This window comes from Telmatherina bonti, assembly GCF_933228915.1.
Source record: "Telmatherina bonti genome assembly, chromosome: 11".
NCBI lineage: Eukaryota > Metazoa > Chordata > Actinopteri > Atheriniformes > Telmatherinidae > Telmatherina > Telmatherina bonti.
In genome coordinates this window covers 23,582,882-23,601,382 of record NC_136629.1, presented here as the reverse complement: position 1 = coordinate 23,601,382, position 18,501 = coordinate 23,582,882, and the positions used below count along the sequence as shown (strand labels likewise).

The following is an 18,501-nucleotide window of genomic DNA, read 5'->3' as shown; positions in this document are numbered from 1 at the left end:
CAGATTTTGATCATGCCAGATGTTTTTAAAAAGAGACTTAAGTATGACTTAAGTTTCCTACATCAACACATATAGACAACCCTTACATCCCTGAACAGCAGTGACAATGTTGTGTCATTTTCATTATATCAAGGTCCTATTTAGAGCTCTAAACTTTGCAAAAATTGAATCTGAAATTGTACCGCTGTTGTCCTTGTCCTTAACTAAAGACAAAGTTCTTTTAATAACTGAGCTGGGAATGCGGAGGCCCTTGTGTCAGATTGTCCCTGCAGAGCGATTTGGTTGTTAGTTTAAATAAAGAACTGGACTCACATGAGACTGCTGCCCTGTAACTGTCAGTGTCTGTAGGCTGAGAGAGCACATTAACTGATAGAATCTGATAAAATCATTTTATAGTAATTTCATTATTCATGCAACTTAAGGAGAGGCTGTTACTGTATGACTATCATTACCTTACAGGCCGCCGTTACCTTTCAAGCCATCGTTTTACGCCAATATTACATTGACTTCTGTTTTCTGAACGGCCGCGTTTAAGACAAGGCTTGCAGGGAATAGGCAATGAATTAGTCACGTCTCTGCTAGAAAGACTTAATGTGATAAGGGTAGGTAATCATCCACTGCAGATATATAATTCACTATTAATAGCCTATCTGACTCTAAATTTAACCATGACAAATTATTGAATTTCTGAGTAATTTTACAGGCTGCTCACACTCTCCATCTTTCCTATTTCCCCCCCCTAACTTATTTCAAAGGGTTGGTGCCACTGGCCCAAATGTGTCACACCTAACAAGGCTTGCTGCAAATTTAGCCTGTCAATATGTGTCAGGCGTCATTCATCAGCTATCACTCCTCGTGTAAGATGTCCTTCTGCTTTCGCATTTATACACCGAGAGGCTTGACTTCGCCAGAGTTCAATCTCAACCCGAGGTTTTCTGTTTCAAGGTTTAAAAGCAATGACAACCAGTGTCCTTGCTAAACCAAAGTGAAACGAGGATAAACAAGGGAGAGGATTGAGGGTTGGCAGAGTGGAACAAGCTGGTTGTGAATTGTTCTCTCCTTTAACCTTCGCTCCATTAACTGACTGGTTGAAAATCTTACACTTGCATGTGACTCTGCTGAGTATCAACATACTGACACACGGTAACATTAGGTTGGTTTCCATTCAACCAGTTTTAAGCTCTCACACTGAGATGTATAGTGTGTTTATTTATTTTTTTATTTCCAGGGTCTGAAAGGTGACCCAGGGCCTGTTGGTCCATTGGGTCCGAAAGGAACCAAAGTGAGTAAGTCCGCCCACAAAAGAGGCCGGACCTAACGACTGTGCTTGCTTTTGTTTTGCTTAAGGGAAATAACGTGTGTTTAAAGTGCTGTTATAATTACTCCTCTTTTACACTGCAAGCTCCATGCAAGCTTCTTTAGTGACAAAAACTTGGCAAGACCTTTTTGATGGTAACATGGAGTAGCTTTTGACCTGGCTGAGTGAATTTGTTCCATTCACAGTATTTGTGCATTTGATTCATGATATGTGTTAATTATGAACTTATTGGGCACCTCTCTTTAGCGTGCCATTTCAAAGCATACAGGAAAATTGAAAGTGCACACTGTGGCTCACTGCTGTGGTGACTGATTCAGAGTAAGTTTGACATTTGGTTTTAAATGTAAAAAAAAAAAACAAGAAAAGCAGTTGTTATACAGGTATAGCGTGGTTTTATGGGCCTGGGGCTTCGGACAAACAGGAAGTGCAGCTTGAAGATTGATGTTTAACCATGCTTACAAGATTAACTCTTGTACCAATACAGAAAATATTTGTCTTCTTAGATTTTCCTTTTTCTTTTCATCCCACCGTGGAAGGGTTTTCTATGAATGAAAAGGAATGCTTTCCCTGTAATTAGTTGCTCTACCTGCTGCTCTTTTTTTCTTTTTTGGCGGTGTTGTCTTTTGGTGGAACTCACCACGTAATTGTAGGTGCAATGCACTGTCTGCCAGCCTTGAAGTTATAATGAGGTCTGTGTGTTTCTGTGAAGACAACAGAGAATCACAGGCTATTTTATCCCATTTTCCGGATGGAAGAGTGGGGGTGGGTATTGGGGGGGTGGAGGGAACGCTTGTTTGTATTGAAACTGACAGAGGGAGGCAGATTTGGAAGCATAAAATAATGAGTCCTCGGAATATCCCATAGCAGGCATATTTCAGCTGTGACATTCATTTAGACAACAAAATGGATATGAACTACAAGCACTTTTTTTTCCCAACCACATCTGATGAAAAGGATATCGCTGTTTGTGATGTTTCGATTCTTTGCCCAGTGTTTCATACAGTCCTCTTCGGCCAAAGCGTATGCTGGCATCCAAAGATATCTGCTTCTTTCCTTATTTGACTTTCTGTGGCTGCCTGTATATTTCAGCCACTAAACAATGTTATCATACCTGTTAATGCTGCAAAGCTTCCACATGACAGCTGTGTTTCTTTTAAGCTCTGTCGTTTTTAATACTACTAAGCCACCTACCAGTTGTCTGACGTGTGAGAGTCATCAGGCATGCTTCATTTTGTGGTATACTGTAAATACCAGTTCATGGTCTTCTACAGCACTGTGTATGTGTTGAAAAATTAATGCTATGCATAATCAATCTTATATAACCTGCCCTTCAGGTTTTGCAACACAAACATGATGGATGGGATTTTTTAGTTAGATGTCTAACAGTTAAAAAAAAAAAAAAAGGAAAAGTGCTGCCTAGATTTAGCTGTGCATGCTAATGATGTTATAAACTGAAGTTATTATCTCTCCTCACAGGGTGACGATGGTCTGCCTGGAACCCCAGGGCTGCTTGTAAGTTCACACTCTTGCATTTACATCTCATTATGCTACCTGTATACAGCGTGCAAGGTCCTTTAACAGGACCTGAAGTGTTGAAATGTGCCAATGAGCTTTGTAAATAGCACAGCCTTTTGGTGAAGCAGGTGCTACATAGCAGGTTCAAACATCTGCCCCACACTGATGGAAAGTGAGGCACTCAGGTGAGCAGACTCTGTGACACATCAGCATCGCCTGGGAAGGGGTCAAACATAGAGCAGATAGAAAAGGCTCTGTGGGCATTCCTGCTCTGGCCAAAAAGGATTGGGATGAGCAGCCAGGCGGAGAGGAGTGAAGCTCCAAGCCTCAGGATGGGGGGGTAAAGGGTGACAGGTAGTCACAGGCCGTATCCTACATTGGCGAGACATGCACTTATTGCACCAGTGCCTGTCCCTGCTGACTTCTTGTTGGCGAACTAAATCTGCACCTTTTTTTTTTTCATCCTGACTGTTTTTGCACTTGTTATCTGGTCATATAAAATCCAGCAGACTGAAAACATACTGTAACCTCAAAACGAAACAATTCCACACACTGACATAAAATATGTCAGCACACAGCAGATATATGCTTCAACATATGCTTGCATGGCAGCCTTTCTACACATATAATGAATGTGTGGGCACAGATGCAAACGTACAAACTCCCAATGCTATGTGGCCGGGGAGTTGAAAGGCTGCTGCAGATTAAAGATATACTGTGGGTGGGTAGCTAATTATGTGCACATCATGAGGGGATCACCCTGCCAGTTTAAATCACCACTGCAGGGATGTAAAAAAAAAAAAAAAAAGTCCAATTGCTGCTGGCTTGCCCTTTTTTATGTCACCAAAGTGCTTACTATACCCACAGACCTCTGCCACCATTCATTATCTACTCTCAAATGCTAATTTTACATAACAAGCGAAGTAACAAGCCTTCCTTGACAAGCAAACATGGGTTTAGCAAACTTTTTCACTTCTACCGTATAAATTGGCGAGCAAGCATGAGCTGAAAACATTGGGAGGAAGTTATTAAAGTAGTGCAGATGAGCTGTTAGTGGTTTTTTTTTTTTTTTGTTTTGTTTTTTTGTTTTTTTTTATTGCTTGGTTGCCCGAGGTCAAGACACCACAATAGCAGACAAGCTGAAGACCATTGTACCACTGCTCATGAATTAATGATTAATTAGCTAAACAAGTGCATATAGGCTGACACATATTTTATTCAGTGTGTCATGGGTGAGAGCTGTGTCTTTCTTTTAATACACAGATTTGGCATTGCCACAAACTTTCTTTGCTTATTCCCTCTTGTAACCCTGCATGAGGCATTTGGTTAACAAGAAATGTCCATTCCATCAGCTGTCATCTCCGGAAAAATCCACTGTCTTTGAGTTTTGGATGCCAGTTGAAAGAGGTCGCCTATTATTTGTCTTGAATCTGAAAGCTGAGACGTTGAATGCGGCCTTGTGTTTACTCTCGGGCCCGGAGGGGTGGACGACTCTGTCTGCCCTCTCCAAACAGTAGCCAGCAGGGTGTCTGGAGAGTTGTGAGAGTCAGATTATAAGGTCACCCTGCTCAAGGATAATTACCTCATAAAAATTGTGTTGCTTGCCGATAACTGTTGTGAATCATGCATGCCGTGTTTTTATACTGTCTAAAGCACTTTAATTATTCATTTCTTTGTTGTTTGAATTTTAGGCCAAGAATGAATGTCTCAAAGGGGATCAGGTATGAAATTTGTTCATATAAGACCTCCTAATAAGACCTCCATATATGCTCTTGTTCTTGTAAACAACAAACTTCATTTGCCATTTTCAGGGCCCCCAAGGTGACAAAGGAGAAAAGGTAACATATCCATCCTCATGCTTAACCTTAACATTAACTTGCTGCTCTTTTTTGGTCATGGAGCATGTGACTTGTTCCCTCTCTGTCAGGTTCAGCGAAGCATCATAAGCATATTTTTACACATGAACTTTAACTCGGCATATACTTTGATTAACTTGCTAATAGTTTCTTATCAAGGTACTTTGTAGAGTAATGGAAGGAAGCGCTGATCAACTGATGCTGCAAATTGCCTATTATCCAAACGGATATTGGAAAAGTCACCTAGAAGTTATTCACATCTTAAAATTAAGACTACTCCCTCGTATCCATCCAAGCAGTTTTAGCTAAGCTAATACTTTGTTTCCCATAACTTTAAATGAGCTCCGTCATGCTGAGAACATGTGGAAGCAACTCCTGTCTGCATCGTTTTGGTTTTTTTTTTTAACCCAGTTCACCATAATCGTGCCCTTTCTGCAGGGATCGGCCGGACTGCCGGGTCAACCAGGGGAATCAGGCGCAGAGGGCAAAAGGGTGAGTAAACAGAGACATTTAACTAGTTGTGTGGCCTGCTGTGGGGGTTCACTGAGTGAGAAGCCTTGGCCTGGAGGAACAGCAGCTGAGTGGCCGTTGTTGTTTTACACGATCCTTTGTGGCAATAGGCCTAAAAAAAGAAGAGAGCAACAGAGGGTGAGCTGTATGTCAATTAATGAATGGGATGCATGGTCAAAGGTTCACATACGTTCACACGGTATGAGTGGCAGTGCACATGGTTGTGTCCCACTGGGTGACTGAGGTGGGTGGTGTTAAGTTTCTAAAAGCTGGATTTAAAATGGACAGAATGTCAGTGACTACTTTACTCTTTAATTCTTTTGTCACTTCTGAATGTAATATCTGTGTTTAGGCATACATGTGTCAGGATCTGTTAGATGATGTGTTCATTTAAGAGGTAGCCGCAATGCTGATTTCTAAACAATGTGCTTTAAAACTCAGGCCTTGTGGAAACACTCAGGAAAAATATGGGCAACTCCATTTGATCCCATCTAGTCTAGAGGATTTTAATTTATTCATTGTGGTCTGACAGTAGAGTAAACATGGAATTATGATGATCTGAAAATTTTCCCTCAGAGACTTTTCCCGACATAACAGCTGAAATGTATTGCTCAAGGACGGGTGGACGGTGTCCTTCTGCGAATTGCTTAATTGGCTTGCCTGTGATCAAAAATGAGCTCTTCACACTCATTTCTTCTGTTTATCTTACAAAGGAAGGTCATAAAGCACAGAGCAAAAAATAAAGGGGAAAAAAGACAGCTCCACTGCTGCAAAGTATAAAATATACAACAGGCTGAGTTGTAAGTAGGTCAGGCAAATGTTCTTTCTAGATGAAGCTAAAGGCAAGATGATGCAGCTGTCTCAAGACATGTGGACACGTGTTTGTTAAGAATTCCACCCTTTTCTGTGTGTCTCCAGAGTTTTTCTAATAGAACTGACAATTTATGGCCTGTCATCCGTTCAGTTTTTCTTTCTCAATGGATCATTTCCCTGAATGAATGAAGTTCTAGAATCTATTATGACGAACGTATTCACAGTCAACAAAAGAAAAGACACGGACTTCTGTTGTCTCTACCTCATTGGTCGCGGTGTTATTTTAAACTGAACCTGACTAAAGTAGAGACTGGGCGTCATGAGGACTGAACGTCAGCGTTATGTGTGAACCTTTTTTTTTTCTTTTTAACTGAAATACAGTTTTATGATAAATCAGTCAGTCATAACTGGATGAAAAGAGTAAACTGTCACTCTTGTTGTCACGGTGGCTGGAGGGAGGTGGACCCAAATGCAGGAGTCACTAAGCCAGTATGCAGAAATCAGATCCTTTTAATCCAAGAAGGAGAAGGCCAAAAACCAACGAATGAACCAGCAACACAAGACAAGAAGTGAGGGGTATAAATACATGGAACACAATGACAGGTGAAGTAATTAACAAAATGAAACCAGGTGAATTCAATAACAGGAAATCAATGAAGCTAAACGAGAACCGAGGGAACTAAACAGGAAACTACAAAATAAAACAGGAACCCTGAAAACAAAGCAAAGGGAAAAAACCCAAATCCTGACACTTGTTTGATGTGCCTTCTTGCTTTCTTACTGTATATCCCAATAACATATCAGTATACTTTTTTTTTTTAAGATTTCAAAAGGTAAAACAGCCACAGGGCATTTAACTTGCGCTTCCAGACTTTGTGCTGTTGTTGCTGCTGAAGACACAGTTCTGATCTATTAATACCCCATCTTTGATGGCTGGCTGACTTCATGGTGACTGTTAATGTGCTAAGGTTTCTGCTTATTCTTAGCTCTAAAAGTCACATGGAGTCCAAGTTGTTGACCAGTGTGTGTTTCTGCAGTCTGACAGCCTATTTTCGGAAGGCGGACATGTATCATTATCGGGAACTAGCTATAGTGGCCAGCTGATGCAGCAAGATAGTCTCACCCAATTAGCAATTCTTGACCATGTCTGCAACTTATTGGTTTCGCAAAGAGCTGTAGCCGCTACGTAGCTGCTATACAAATGATGTAGAGTATCTCGATGCAAACGGACCCCTCCACATCCTTCATAGAATTGCCGGGAGTGGAAAGCTTTCACAAAGCCTTAGATTCAAGCTAGACCATCTCTCAAACTGTCCACCTCAATTTATTGTTGAGGAAAATACGACCACTCTAAGCCATCTAGATTTACTTCAAGGAGATGTGGAGGACATTGTGGGAGGGAGAAGAGGAATGATGCCATTTGCAAGGATCTCTCTCTGAAGCTTAAAGCAACATATGTAAGAGAGAATATCAAGGGCAGTTACCCAACCCCTTCTGTGACCCTTTGTCTAACATTCACAGTATCTTTATCTTATTGCCTTGAAGGATGACTAGTTAAGTTTGTCAGGGTGACAACCATGAGGAGGAATTTATGGGAGTGTATTCCCACAGTGCACATTCCCATTAATGATAATGTGAATTGCTTGGTTCTGTTTAATATGGATGAGACTGGCACAGAATAGTAGGACTTTGGGATTCAGAGGCACATTACAGCCAATCAGTAACAAAGATTGGGAGTACTGGTAAAAGTGATACGTCCCCCTTGCTGACTATGGTGTGCTGTAATATTAATCACAGTCAGTAATGATGTGCTAAGCTCTGTGTTGTCATTTTGGTCTGGCTGTGCCACGCACCAGTGTAGAGGTGAAAGAAATGCATGCTGAACATTTTCTTAGTTTAAGCAAATTGACACCTGGTATAAAGTTTGCTCAGCGGCACCCGAGACACAGAACTGCCTGCCTGACAGCAAATATGAGCAAAGTAAAAGTCTTGAATGCATGAAAAGTTGTGTAGATTTGGTTCCAGGGAACAATAAAAAAAAGTGGCAAATTACATCATTTTCATTGCTCAAAATATAACTGAAACCAACACAGTGCCACACACTGCTTCGTTACCCCAAAACACATGCCACAGCAAGCTATGCTAATTCATGTTGTGCCAAGCCTTTGCAGTACAACCGGCTTTAGTAGTTGGCACAGGGTCATGGTTGGGTTCAGTGCAAACATGGGTTCATCCTAGAGAACAGCAGCAGGATCCTGTGGATAAATAATCACCTTACTAAATCCTCATTACAAGGTGAGTCTCTTGAGTTTCAATCCGTGCATAGCATCATATAAAGCTTTATTTGTTAGATAAAAGGTAATCCTGCAGTTTGTATGTGGAAACTGCAATGTTGTCATGCATGGTGGCGTAATGGTGCACATTTGTTCAAATTAGACAGAAAACTTACATAGGCATTCAAAATAGATTTTTTTCCCAGAGAGATCATCCCTGCTGATAAATAATCCACAATTTTCCCTGATACATTTTTCAGAAAGAGACTTTAGGTGAATGCAAAGCATTTGAAATCCCTTTAATGAGCACAGGGCCTCCTCCGCGTTAAGGTTTTCTGGTCTTGGACAATGCACAGAGCTGACTGATGTGCTGCACAGTGCACTTATTAGACATAGCTGTGCCCATGCAGAGATGACGCAACCCCAGAAAGCCCAAAAGGAGAGAGAACATTGCTACTGCTCTGTCTACAGAGGCAAAGAGTAAATTATGCAATGGAGATCTTTTGAGCAGATTATTCACTCATTAATACATTTGAATGCAGTGAGCTGGTTACTAGTGTAGATTTTTAATTTCGTGTCAAGCATGGGGTTTGTCTGGTTTTCTGGTGAGTCGCTGTGTAATATGTGCTTCTTTTGTAAAAACAAACTGCAGCAGAAATTTCATCAGGTGGCGTTCTCAACTGACTGCTTTTATTCTGACTTTAGTTTCTCGTTTGTAGCACAGCTCTGTTTTCACATGGAAATATTTGCCAGCACCACTCAGCTGGGGATGTGGGTGGGTGGAGGCATATGTCATACCTCATATGTCAAGGAGACAATAGAGAACAAAAGTCCTAATAAAGGTGAAATGGTTTAGATGAATTTGGTCGCAAGGCTACAGAAAATGAGGAAGGCAAAGCCAAAATTACCTTTTAAATGTGGGAGGAAACCAAAGATGTCACATGAGTGCTACTGAATAAAGAATCCAGACAGATTATTGATGGCTATTTAAGGAATATTACAGAGTGGGTCTGTGGGATATGAAAGGACTTTAATTTCACTAACAGGTGATTCATCCTCTGTTAAATCTGTTCTGTCTTCCTGCATTAGAAACCACCGTGGTCACTAATTACAGTGTCCAACAGATTAATTACTCAATTCCAAGTCACTCTGCTCTCACGTTTATTGTTCTCTTTGAAATTATTCTCAATTGAATGTGAGGTCAGTTTTTATGCAGATTTTTTTTCTCAGACGTATGTTGTCAGTGTAGGTTTTATATAAATGGCATTTCTGTAATAGCGTGACAGCAGCATGGACCACCGTATTACTGTTAGGGCTGGGCGATATGACCAAAATTTCACATCACAATATAGCTCATTTTATATCCCCATAACAATATAAATAACGATATAAAATTGTTTGTGTCATTTTGTGTCAGTCATCAGTTATTTGTCAGATGTGCTTTGCAGTGGCAGCGGTGATCTCCTTCCATCTGGTGGAACTATGGCCAAATGGCGTTTCTCGCCTGCCTGTTGCAGCATTTGCATTTGGAGTTTATTAGGAGTGCTTTCTCCTCCACTTGATGCTGCTTTTTGCTCATTGACTCCATTCTTCACTCTGTATTTTTTTATCCAAATTCTTGTGCGGGCGATAAAATGAGTTACTGGTAGTCGTGTCGGAGTCTGTTGTTTGGACTGTGAGCTAGTGTGTCGTCAGTTCCACGTCTTTTTATATCCAAATTGCATTCATGTGACAGAAATTTCCCCTCTTTTATGACAAACGCATCAGTTTTGGTTGGCTAGTCATCTTTTAGTTAATTATCCTGTTTTGAAACACGTCTGCTACCGTTTTTCTCCATGTTTGTTTATATATTGCAGCATGCATGCCGTAAAGCGCATCTCGATGGAAAATACTGCAGTAAAGCACCTTATTGTGGCGTAAACGATAGAGCCTCAAATGAAACGAAATACATTTTCTATCGTCCAAACGATATAGATCGTCATACCGCCCAGCTCTAATTACTTCACCCGTGATTTCATCCCAAGCTATCAATAAAGTTGTGAGTCAGCTGGAAGTCAGATAAAACTAGAGAGCAACACTGATGTATGCATGATGTTCGTAAAGTTGGTTCAGATGACTTTTCTTTTAATCAAAAGGAGTGATGGAAATTTGGACAATAATAAAGTTTTTGTCTCTAAAACTCCAGCTGCTTTCATATCACATTTGTCCACTGTCTCCACCTCCATAATATTTGCTAGCGAGACCTAAATCAATTCACTTCAGTAATGGTAGTTTAGAAACACTTTGAGTTATTCTCTTGTGTCAAAAAATCTCAGAATCTAAGTTACAGCAACAACAGCTGCAGGGCTCTTTAAAGTGGCACAGATATTATCTGTCAAAACACTACAAAACAGGGTCTGTCTCGCCTCTGCTTGGTGACTGGATCGGTCCATTTCCAGCACAGAAGAGAGGGGGTAATTACTGTCTTTTGGAAGTGATAGTGGTGTTTACATTTTCATTCATTCCCACAGCTGAACAACTGAGACAGCTGTCTGTAAGTCCTGACCAAATGCGCTGGCCTAATTCTTTTTTCCTATTATTTGCTTCCTACACTTTTGTCATGATATATCTCAAAGGGCGTTGGTCCGTTCGGTGCAAATTGTCCACCCAGTATTTTTTGCAATCTTGCACTATAGTTATTTTTTATTTCACAAGAAAGAACGACGCCACAACTGTGTAGGCTTGAAGGGATTTAAAGAGGGTGAAGAAAGAAGGATTTGGAATGGACATCTGGGACGGCAAAGTCGTGTGGCAGTCAGGGAGACGTCTGGGATCTTCAGGAGACCAGTGTATGGAACACACCAAGATGGTACCTGAAAGAAAAGAGAAAGGAAAGGGAAGAAAATAGGAGAAAAGAAATAAGTGAGGAACACAAGAGTTACAGAGGCAGCAGGGGAAGGGATGAAAAAGAAAGAAGGAAAAAAGCTAAAAGAAGAAAGAAAAAAGAAAAACAGATGGGGGGTTAAGGAATGAGGGGGAGCAATGGAGAGCCTAGCGGGAAAATGGAAGGCTGGACAAAAAGAAAGCAAATAGGTTTTATGGGAAGACAGAATATAAGATGTCGAGAACAGCGATGGGAAAGGGAGGGGTCCAGAAAACAAGACAAACCGGAAGTTAAAGAATTGAAGCAAGTATAAGAAGGCTGATTAGAGGTGTGGTTGAGGCGTGGTTTCACTTCCAAAACTAAGTTAATACATTAACTCCATTATTTTCTTTGTAACAAACTATTCAAGGTTTAATTTGACACCACTATCAAGCCAGTCCTCTTTTTCAGATGGCCTTATGTGGGTGCACTGTGGTCAAACCATTAGTGTCAGATGCTACACTCCAACATCCATCCACTTTAAAACTGATACTATGCATCCTCATTGCTCAGTTGATAGCTGTTGTCATTTAACCTAATTTGAAAAAGTATGCCACTCTCTGAAAAGCAAATGCATGCTGTAACTGGAACGTGTCTGCCTCTCCTTCTGCTGGACAGAGCAAATGTTGTTTTGAGATAATTGAGCCTGCACACTATAGATGACATTCACATCATATCTAATGCACTTGGCTTAGATTCATTTCGATTAGACCGCGTGTCTGCAGGGACAAACGTGCACAGTGACAGTGATAGGGAAGAAGTAATGGCTGAGTTTGTGAGGGCTTGAAACATTTGGCAGCGGTTTCTTTCTCCATAGGTGAAGGCACACATGAACAGCAGCTGTAGCAGACTGTTGACCTCTAGCAGTGCACCCGCAGCGTAAGATTATTAAGTAACGAGTCCCTGGTGAGAATACCAGCCTTCCTGCCAGAAGTTCTCCATGGGAGGCTGCTGTTGATTCGGGTGATACAGTGAATACATCAAATAGCATCAACTCGATTGGAAGCAGGTTTTTCTGATGTCCAGTTCATTAAAAGTATAGAGTATAAAAGTATATAGATTTCTTCATGTATCCCTTTTAACCGTTAGAAGTTGCATTTCCTTAGTAGATTCACATTTTGTATGTATTAACAGAATGGCATTTCCTGAGATGTTATGACTGAATCAGATGAAAGCTTTGATATGGTAATACATACATTGATATATTTTATGTTTAGTCTGTGTAGGTTTTCTTTGAGTTTAATTGGAGCCACGTTTTCCTACTAAAATGTGTCATTTCAATGACATGTCTTTTTCAACACATAACCATGAATAATTCTAAGGTGAAATGACTCGCTGTTAAATATCTACAGATTTGTCAAATTTAGTCCAATTCTCTTTGGTTAAACTATAAAATAGCTGAAACGTCGTCATCTTCTAAGCAGTGTTTAAACATAGTGGCGTGATGTAGATATGTAGTTACAGTTTTGGCATGACCTGCTGAAGCTCAATGACAGAGAAAGACAGAGAGAAGAATTTACAGGTCAGCAGGGCTCACAGCTGAGACTTTATGGCCAGATTTACACCCAGTGTGATTTTACAAGCAGGAGGAGGCTTATTTAACCCTTTGTGGAACCGAAGCTAAGAGGTATTTCTTCCCATTTTTTTTTTCTGGCTTGGTTCACGTTGATGAAATTCAGAGAAGCACACTTTTGACACCTGTATTACACCGGGAGGTAATGCGTTTGCCCAGAGCACAAGGCAATTAATATTGTCAATGTCAAGTGCATTGGGAGGGAGGATGAAACAAAGATTTGACCTGATTGGCGATGAAAAGGTCTCTCATACGAGCCCTGTTGGGAGAGTGGAGGGTTACAGGGGGAAGCGTTTGGCACATGCAAGGACAGATGCACAAAGCTTTGATTTATCTGTCTGACTCCCATCTCTCCCAGTGCGCCACAATTTTGTTACATCCACGGGTGTCCAGAATAAACATGCATTAATTGGCCAATTAATTACAGGGACGAAATACAAGGGGCAAGACTTTGGGAGGGCCACTTTGATTGCACCTTGCTTGCTGGATTTTATAGTAACTGTGTATTTATGTTTGTGTGGGTCGACGTGTGGGTATAGGTGTGAAAAACTGATGTTCAACAAGGGGTAATGTAGGTCAACACATCCTCTGAGCATTGCATAGACTTGTTACAGTCGGCCAGAGCATGGCCCTCATTCATGCATGTATGGCTTTCTAACTTTTATCAGGAGAGAGTTGACCACACAGTAAGGACACTGCAGGCAATATGTGGGTCTCTGTTGTTCAGGTGGACCTGGCACCCAAATGCCCTTTGTATGACACTTCCACATACATTTTTAAATGTTGTTTCAATGTCTGCCAGGTCATAAGTGCACTACTGGAGTGGCATGTATTAAACAGGTCCAGCTGAAGTAAATTCTCTTGACTCAATGAAGTCTGTAAGTGTGTAGGAGGTGACTGGACCCTCCGACTCTGTGCTCCACACTACAGCCTTAGTCATCCAAATAGTAGAATTTCTCTGGCTCCAAGCAGTCTAGAAATGCGCTCAAAAGACACGTTGCTGACATTTTAGGTCACTCCAAAGAGAAGACACAGTTTGAAAATGAAAATATCTTTAAAAGGGCATTTTTGATCTTCAATGCTTGGATTGAAGCATGCCCCAAGAAAGCATGGTCTGTGTCAGCTGCGTCGCCCAAGTCGGTCAAGGGGAAGGGGGAGGACACCACAAGCCAAGAGTTGCTCAGGGAAGGAGGCTTGTTGGGGAGGAGATGTAGGTCTGAAAAGACCACAGAGGTGTGGTTGTGGGAGACTGTGTTACTTACATCACTCTCTAACAGCCTGACATCCATATTCTGATTCTCCACACACTCTCATCCTGCCTGCAACCAATTTAGATACATTCATCTGTGTCCACTTTAATGGAATGTCAGGGAGCAATACATTGACAGTAGCCTGATATCATACAGATGGCAGTGTGGGGGGGACCTTAGTGTAATCTGTCATGCGTGCTGAGTGATATGGGGCATATGACTTGCTGAGGACTGCAGTACTTGAAGAGAGCACCCTGTGGATCTTTACACAGTGTATTCTCTCTGACCTCAAATATTTAGTTTGTAAAATGAGCCAGGGTTTATTCAAAGTAGATTTCCAGCCTCTTATGTTCACTCGTTGGATAATGCATTAATGAAACACTCAGTATCTGTAAACATAGGTGGGAGCGATCTGCTCCGGATGAACAGTACAGCCAGAAGTCCAGATGAGAATGTGAAAGTGTGAAAGAGTCAAAACTAATAACAGCATCCATTAGGAGATGAGAACGTTGAAGAGGCATTGCTGACCCAGTGAGGGGCCAAAGCAATAGGCACCCAGCTTGCATGGAAACATCGCACAGACACTTCGCTGATGGGTGGGAATTGAGTTCATAGTTAAATGTAGATTTATCATCACTTCCTCGCCCCATAAAGATGTAAATTCAGATCATATCAGCAGCTCTCGTTCCTCTTCTTAGGAGTTGTTAAAGTCAATGAGCTCTTAAAAGTCATGGCTGAAGATGTGGTCGAAACGTGGCCGTTGTAAAGAGCTGTTTGGAGCTCCCTTGGGGCTTGCATAGTTAGTTTCCATAGACATTTACTGTCTGCATTTCCTGTGTTTGCCTTTGGCTTGAGTGTTTGCACACCGTGTGACCATCATGAATTGAGGATTTGCTAAAATAGCTCTATAATGGTTGTTTTACTGAATAATATGCTGTGTTCTCTCACTGCGTACCCTTATACTGCCACCTGTGTCACTTTGCATTGTGCGGCAGCTGAAAAGAGGCGTAATGTGGTATGAGAGTTATTGTCATTCTTCCTCACTCTCTCACAGATTCTTGCTTCTCATCTGTTTCCTTCTTCTCTCGTCATTGTAGGCTTTCTACTGAAAAAAAAATCGTCTTTATGGTATTCAGTGCCTAATTGCCAGACTGCCTAATTAGGGATGTTACCCAACACACATCATAGATTCATGCATTGAGGACATTCATCCTCTCTGAGAGAGAACTTACAGTTCCATCATTGGCTGTGTCCCCCACCATGTCCAAAATTTGTGATGAAACCAGTTTGCCATCTAGTGGCACTTGTGCAAATAACCATTTAGTCACATGGAGACTGTGATTGAGTCTCTGTGAGGAAAGCCTTCATGGAAAGCTTTAGCCAAAAGACTATAGGTGCAATCTTGGCCAGCTGAGCTGTGTCTTAAGTCGGATGCGGTGTCAGCCATCTCTTTATACGTCCCTGAATATTTAGATGGCTGGGAGTTAAAGAGAGCATTGTGTGCCAGTCAGAATAGTGAAAAATGCTAAGCTGCATTTGAGCCCCTGCCAGGCAGCTGTCGGCTTTGCCGTTCTCTTCCTGCCCCGGCTGCTCCTCTTAACCCTCAGTAAACAACTGGAACAAATCCTATTTTATTGAGGCTTTTACCAAGTGCAAGGGATCTCTGCAAGCTCCAGTGCCCAGGCATTTTCTGAGCTTGTGCAGTGTCTTAAGATGGCAACCACTGGGGAAGTCAGAAGTAAGGGAATTTACACTGCCTGCCTCTAATTGGATCCTTAATAAGAAGCAGGTGAGACTATGTGGCGCCTTTAGTGATATTTCCACCAAAGGGCATCATCAGTATTTACCTCAGAGGCATCAGTGGCAAAACTTTACCCCCTGAAAATGGGATCTGGAAAGGTTTTGACAGTTGCATTAAGCAGCACAGATGGTGCAAATATATGGACTACTTGCTCTTCACACCATCTGATAATATTACTATTTGATATTTTAACACTAATGTCAAGGGTGATATAGGTGTATGTACATTTTAATTAGACTTTTACAGTACATAAGTTGAGTTAAATGTGGTTAAATCTCTAAGAGGATACTGCAGAAATTTCTTTATTTTCAAATGTACTCGCCCCGCTGTTTTTCCTGGCCTTGTTAAGTCTTCTGCTTCCTTGTGCAAGTTGTTAAATGAGAGATGAGAACATATATTCAAGGAGAAAGGATGGCATTTCAGAATTAATTGCAGAATAAATTAACTTTTGCGGCGAGTGCTACCGAGTAATTGCCTGTATCTTCTCTGAATCTGGATACAGTGAGTTTTCCAAAAGAACTGCTTGACCAAAGGATTAAATGCATCTGTTATCTATGTGTTAGTCATGTTTTTCTTTTTTTTTTTCCCCAGCCTTTCACAGGCCATGAGCAGACAAGCATTTTCACTGGGGAATAAATATTGTGACAGGTTGTGTGGTGGCCGACATCCTATTTATTTTTGCCTTTTGTGGATGTGAGAAAACACTTTCACGATTCTAGGAGTCCACGTTTATATTTGAAGGTCAGCATTTATTGTGACACTAGTAGAGAGATGATTTCTTTGGCCCTTTGCAACACTATCTCTTGTTTCTCGACATGGTACTAGCATGCTACCTCTGCTACTTTCTGTGAATTATTAAATCCACCTAAGTATATTAAAGAAAATATGTCATTTTTAGTCAATTGTTCATGATTGTTTGCCAAAGCAAGTGCAGCTGCCGCTCATGAGCTTAGCAGTCAATTCTTGTTAAAGCCAGCACTGCAGTTAGACAAAAGGCTCAGGTGGCCTGAGTACATGTCCCCAGAGGGAGACAAGAGTCAACCCACGCAGAAAGAGTGAGAGTGGCATGCAAGTTTTTCAGTCAAGAAAAGGTCATCTCTCCCATAACATTGTCGCAGACAAATTTGGCTTGGGTAATGTCAAAGAGCTTCTCCTTGAGGACACTGAAGTTCAGTCTTACATGATTAATTAAGTCAAACAGATGGGCATACATGAAATGCAAACTTAATGGTGATTGCATTATCAAACATTGTAGTGTGTGTCTTAGATATTAAAAAAAAGATTAAAATAGTTACAGCAAACGGTATAAAAAGAAAAGGAAGAGTAAGTGCCCGTTGTTTTGTGCTCTGCTGCTGTGAGTCAGGTTTGAATGCGGTCCGGTACTGTTCATTTCCTGAGGCTTCACCAGCTTAACTCCTGACCCCTCTTGACAGGGTCATTTATCAGGTGGATTATGTAGTTTTTGATGGTATGTCTGCTTCAGAGCTTCAAAGATGACACATCCAGCCTTCTCCGTTTTATGCTGCTTTGTTATCCCAGTATGGATAGCGAGACATTGGATGTCTCGAAGTACATGTTGACATTTGGGATGAGGATTATGGAGTCATCATAAAGGAGTGCTTCTGCTGTGTGTCAGTGTCGCTGTTGACTTTGCTCTCAGATTGAGGCTTGTATTGCAGGACTGAGCAGAGCCCCGTGTCTGCTTCCCCTTTACACTTTACAAGTCATTGCTAAGTTGAAATCAGTCAAGCCTCGGATCCACGTGGATTAAGTAGGAAGTTCAAATTATGCTGTCAGTCTACATGAAGCCTCCTCCTTTCAGCTCAAACATGTGCCTACTCTTGCTTTTGCTTATTGAATTAGTAGTTCATGTAATGATATTCTCGCACAACTTGCAGGTTTTTGAGTTGAAACTAATAAGTAGCATGTGTATTTACTAGGTTTTTTCCAACCCCTTCATTCATTTCTTAAAAAAAAAACCCATTTAATATGAAATTTCTTTTTTTTGTCTTCCACCACAATCGCATCATCTTTCACCACCTCCTTTCCTCCTTCTCATCCTTCATTTCCTTCCTCACCTTCCCTCCCTCTATTCTGCTGCAGTGACCTGAAGGAGGGTTTCACACTGCAACGCTCAAATAATAATCAAGCACTAGGATGTTGTCAAATTTATAGGACACTGAGTGTCGCATAGCAACAGAGATTGCCAGGGTGATCCAACAGAAGCTGGTAGTTGAGTGAAAAACGAAGCCGGCTGAGTGACAGAAAACACGGGAAGGAAGCAGAGATGACATGAAAAGCAAGAGACAGGAGAGAGGGATGAGATCAGAATAATGAAATGGCAAAATCCACAAAGGGGAGATAAATGAGAGATGAAGAAACACAAAAGGAAATGAGAAAGTTAAGGTTGGCTTTGCTGAAAGAAAAGACTCACTGAGAGCAACCGCTGCTTTCTGGTCCTGTGAGCTTTCACTCTTTTTTTAATTTATCATTAAAAAGTCAGAAATTTTTACTTTGGCTGTTTTTACAAAGAAATTTTATTTTATTTCTTGCCACGCAGTGTTCCTTTCACATTTTGGCACTTTATCTTAATTGTTTTTTTGTTTTTTTTCATTATTATTTCTTTTTTATTGAACTTTAAATGATAACTTTTCCTTTCCTTTTCATGCTTGTTGCCTAGTTACTGCTTT

General features: G+C 41.1%; 1 protein-coding gene across 4 annotated transcripts in view; it reads left to right on the top strand.

Moving 5' to 3' along the window:
- The window catches only part of LOC306762248 (uncharacterized protein), a 119,570-nt gene that overhangs the window by 30,822 nt on the left and 70,247 nt on the right, over positions 1-18,501 (top strand). For 3 of the 4 annotated variants that reach the window (XR_013771495.1, XM_079248688.1, XM_079248687.1), the window contains exons 11-15: positions 1,229-1,282; positions 2,795-2,830; positions 4,525-4,554; positions 4,645-4,671; positions 5,128-5,181. Coding sequence is in view for 3 of the 4 variants with exons in the window: in XM_079248688.1 (XP_079104814.1) it covers positions 1,229-1,282; positions 2,795-2,830; positions 4,525-4,554; positions 4,645-4,671; positions 5,128-5,181 (201 nt within the window). In the remaining variant the exon portion in view is untranslated. The remainder of the gene's footprint in view (positions 1-1,228; positions 1,283-2,794; positions 2,831-4,524; positions 4,555-4,644; positions 4,672-5,127; positions 5,182-18,501) is intronic. The other variant, XM_079248689.1, reaches the window with a different exon arrangement.